The sequence below is a fragment of the Gossypium raimondii genome, chromosome 4 (assembly GCF_025698545.1).
Source record: "Gossypium raimondii isolate GPD5lz chromosome 4, ASM2569854v1, whole genome shotgun sequence".
Lineage (NCBI taxonomy): Eukaryota > Viridiplantae > Streptophyta > Magnoliopsida > Malvales > Malvaceae > Gossypium > Gossypium raimondii.
This window is the reverse complement of record NC_068568.1, coordinates 16,988,539-16,991,621: the sequence shown is the minus strand read 5'-3', so window position 1 is coordinate 16,991,621 and position 3,083 is coordinate 16,988,539. Positions and strand designations below refer to the sequence as shown.

The following is a 3,083-nucleotide window of genomic DNA, read 5'->3' as shown; positions in this document are numbered from 1 at the left end:
TTTTTAGGTGATCCAATAACACCTTAATAAAAGATTGGTGGCGGCTCCAAATTTTCATTGACAACTAATTTTTGTTTTTTTTCCAAAAAATAAAAATGGTTTCGACAACATATATTTTTGAAAACTACGTAATTCATATATTTAGGAATATATATATTAATATATTATAGTAATTTAAAGTTACAACCAACGAAAATATTTCAACGTGACACAGTCAAAAATTATCATTTGACATGCTAATTATTTACCAGGTATTTTCATTGACTATAATTTAAAATGAATATTATTTTCATCTAATTTTTTTATAAAAATATATCAATGACGAGCACAAAGGAACTTTCGCCTTTTACTTATTATTATTCTTTTAGTATACTTTTAATCAACTTTCATTCATAAATAAGGAAATCCAACTATTCTATAACATGAAAAGAAAAGAAATTAGCAGTTAATATTTATTGTGTATTGAGGGCTTTAACTCAAAATAGAATACAACATTATACAATACTGATCTAGACTTCTAAATTAAACATAATTTGCTTCCAATAAACTTTTGTGGTTGTTGAAAATGTAAGCATTTAGACCTAAAATAGGCCTATATAAAGCACCATTTGTTCTCCAATGGAATCATCACAAAAGAGACTAAAGGCAGAAATAATAATAATAATAATAATAAAACCAACAACTGTTGGTGATGGAAGTTCAAGTTATCTTTGCACTTTCCCTTACCATTTTCTTCTTCCATGGTAAATAACTTCATTTGAATTCAACTAGCATCCAATTTTGATATCTATATTTGTAAATTCTTGCCCGATGAAGTTTTATTTTATTTTATTTGTTGCAGGGGCTCATTCAGCTACATTTACGTTCACAAACAACTGCCCTTACCCAGTTTGGCCAGGAACTCTAACAGGACAAGGTCCTCAATTATCCTCAACCGGTTTTGAGTTAGCCTCGAAAGCTTCATCAACTTTAAATGTTCCAGCCCCATGGTCTGGTCGTATTTGGGGTCGAACCCAATGCGCAGACACCAGCGGGAAGTTCCAATGCGCTACAGCTGACTGTGGATCTGGTCAGATTACATGCAATGGTGCCGGCGCAATCCCACCAGCGTCGCTGATAGAATTCACCCTGGCAGCAAGCGGCGGACAAGATTTTTATGATGTTAGTCTCGTTGATGGCTTTAACTTGCCTCTTTCAGTCATCCCCCAAGGCGGATCAGCTGGTTGTGGTGCCACGGGTTGCCCAGCCAATGTGAATGCAGCTTGTCCTCCGGAATTGCAAGTTAAAGGATCGGATGGAGGTGTTATCGCCTGCAAGAGCGCATGTTTGGCTTTTAATCAACCCCAATATTGTTGCACCGGCGCTTATAGTCAACCATCTACTTGCCATCCAACACAATATTCGAAGATCTTTAAGAGCCAATGCCCTCAAGCTTATAGTTATGCTTTTGATGATAAGAGTAGCACATTTACGTGCAGTGGCGGAGCTAATTATCTCATAACTTTCTGCCCTTGAAGAGAATTTTCTTAAAAAATTATATTCCAAAATTTGAATATTCAAGTTGATGTATTGAATCATTAATACTAATAAAATCTTTATGTTGTTAATTGTAATTTTATTTTCTTCGTACTTATTAACTAAGAATGCTTAATCCAAAAAATTGTTAAATAAATTATTATTATTATTATTAATGGTTAAGAATTTTAGATATTTAATCATTTGTGTGGTGTCCACATGAACACAATTAATGTATACTAGATTACCTTTTACCTACCATGGATGACAAAAAATCCTTTTATAACTTATAATTAAGTTATTAAAGTAAATCATATTTTTTAAATAATTGTTTTTAAATAAAGAAAAATTAAAAAATAATTATATTTTGAAGAAATAAAGTAGGGTTTTTTAGTGGGTGGTTTGTTTGTTTTTCACTAAAAAGTGGTTATTTTAATTTTAATTTTATTAAATTTTATTTTTAATAATCTTAGAATTATTCAGTCCTCCCTAATCCATAAATAGGACGATAATTTTTAAATATCCTTGATTATCATATACATCATATCCCATGTATATTTCATAAGATTTTATCTAAAAAGGAAGTAAACAAACATGTTTACATTACAATTTTGACACTATTGCACTCCCATTATGAACTATGAAGTACTTATTTTCAATTTGGGTCATTTACTTTTTAATCCTTCTCTTTAAAATTATATTAGGTAAAATAATTTAAAATTAATTAATTATTATACGTATATTACAATTTATAAGAGTTTTATTTTAAATTGATCTTATTATTAGTATTAGTGTGTATTATAAAATTCTTTTAAATTAATCTTAGTGTTATTCTTTTTCAAACTTCATGATGAAACATATATTTTATAGGCTACTAATATGAATTATTGATGATTAAATTTACATTACTTTATATATATTTTTAAAATAATTATATTTCTTTTTAAAATATTTATATTGACAAATACTATTAACTTGTGCACCGTACGGATAAGCAAAATAGTAAAGTATGTTATAAGGTTCTAGCTAAATAAGGTAATAAACATCCATATTCATATTATAAATTTTAACGACACTCTCAATTTCAAGTACTTATTTTCAGTTTGGGAAAATTACTCTTTTACTCCTTGCATTTTAATTTTTAAAGTTATTTCATGTTTAATTTATTTTCTTTAGAATTTTATATGTTGTCCAATAGTAAAATAATTTAATTTAATAATATACATAATAGAAAACTCAAAAAAAATGATGACTAGATGGCCTTCATGATGAAAAGGATTTTTTATCTTACTGGAAAGAGATCAGACGATAAAGAGATTCAACATGAAAATCTACCAGAAGAGAATGGTGAACAATCCAATGTGCAAGTTGCCAAAGATCCTCAACCAACAATCAATGAAGTTGTCATTGTCCATTAACTTAAGGAGCTCATCGAAAAAGCTATCAAAGATCAAGTTGGTTCTCTAATTCAACCTTATACACCTATTGTAACACCCTAAACCTGGCCTAGACGTTATGGCCAGACTTGGAGAGATTACTGCAAATTTATTCGAAAAAGCCCAAAATTT

The 3,083-nt window shown here is 29.3% G+C and overlaps 1 protein-coding gene across 1 annotated transcript; it reads left to right on the top strand.

Annotated features, from left to right (window-relative positions):
* Positions 1-628: 628 nt before the first annotated feature.
* Positions 629-1,611, top strand: LOC105767832 (thaumatin-like protein 1b). Its single transcript, XM_012587403.2, has 2 exons — positions 629-743; positions 842-1,611. Exons 1-2 carry the CDS (start codon positions 692-694, stop codon positions 1,513-1,515), a joined length of 726 nt encoding a protein of 241 aa, XP_012442857.1. The 5' UTR covers positions 629-691; the 3' UTR covers positions 1,516-1,611.
* The last annotated feature ends 1,472 nt before the right edge of the window (positions 1,612-3,083 follow it).

Bases quoted from the DNA above. Each gene is read 5' to 3' on its own strand.
- LOC105767832 (XM_012587403.2), top strand. From the start codon at position 692: ATGGAAGTTCAAGTTATCTTTGCACTTTCCCTTACCATTTTCTTCTTC. The intron at 744-841 runs GTAAATAACTTC...TATTTGTTGCAG, and splicing joins TACCATTTTCTTCTTCCATG to GGGCTCATTCAGCTACATTT.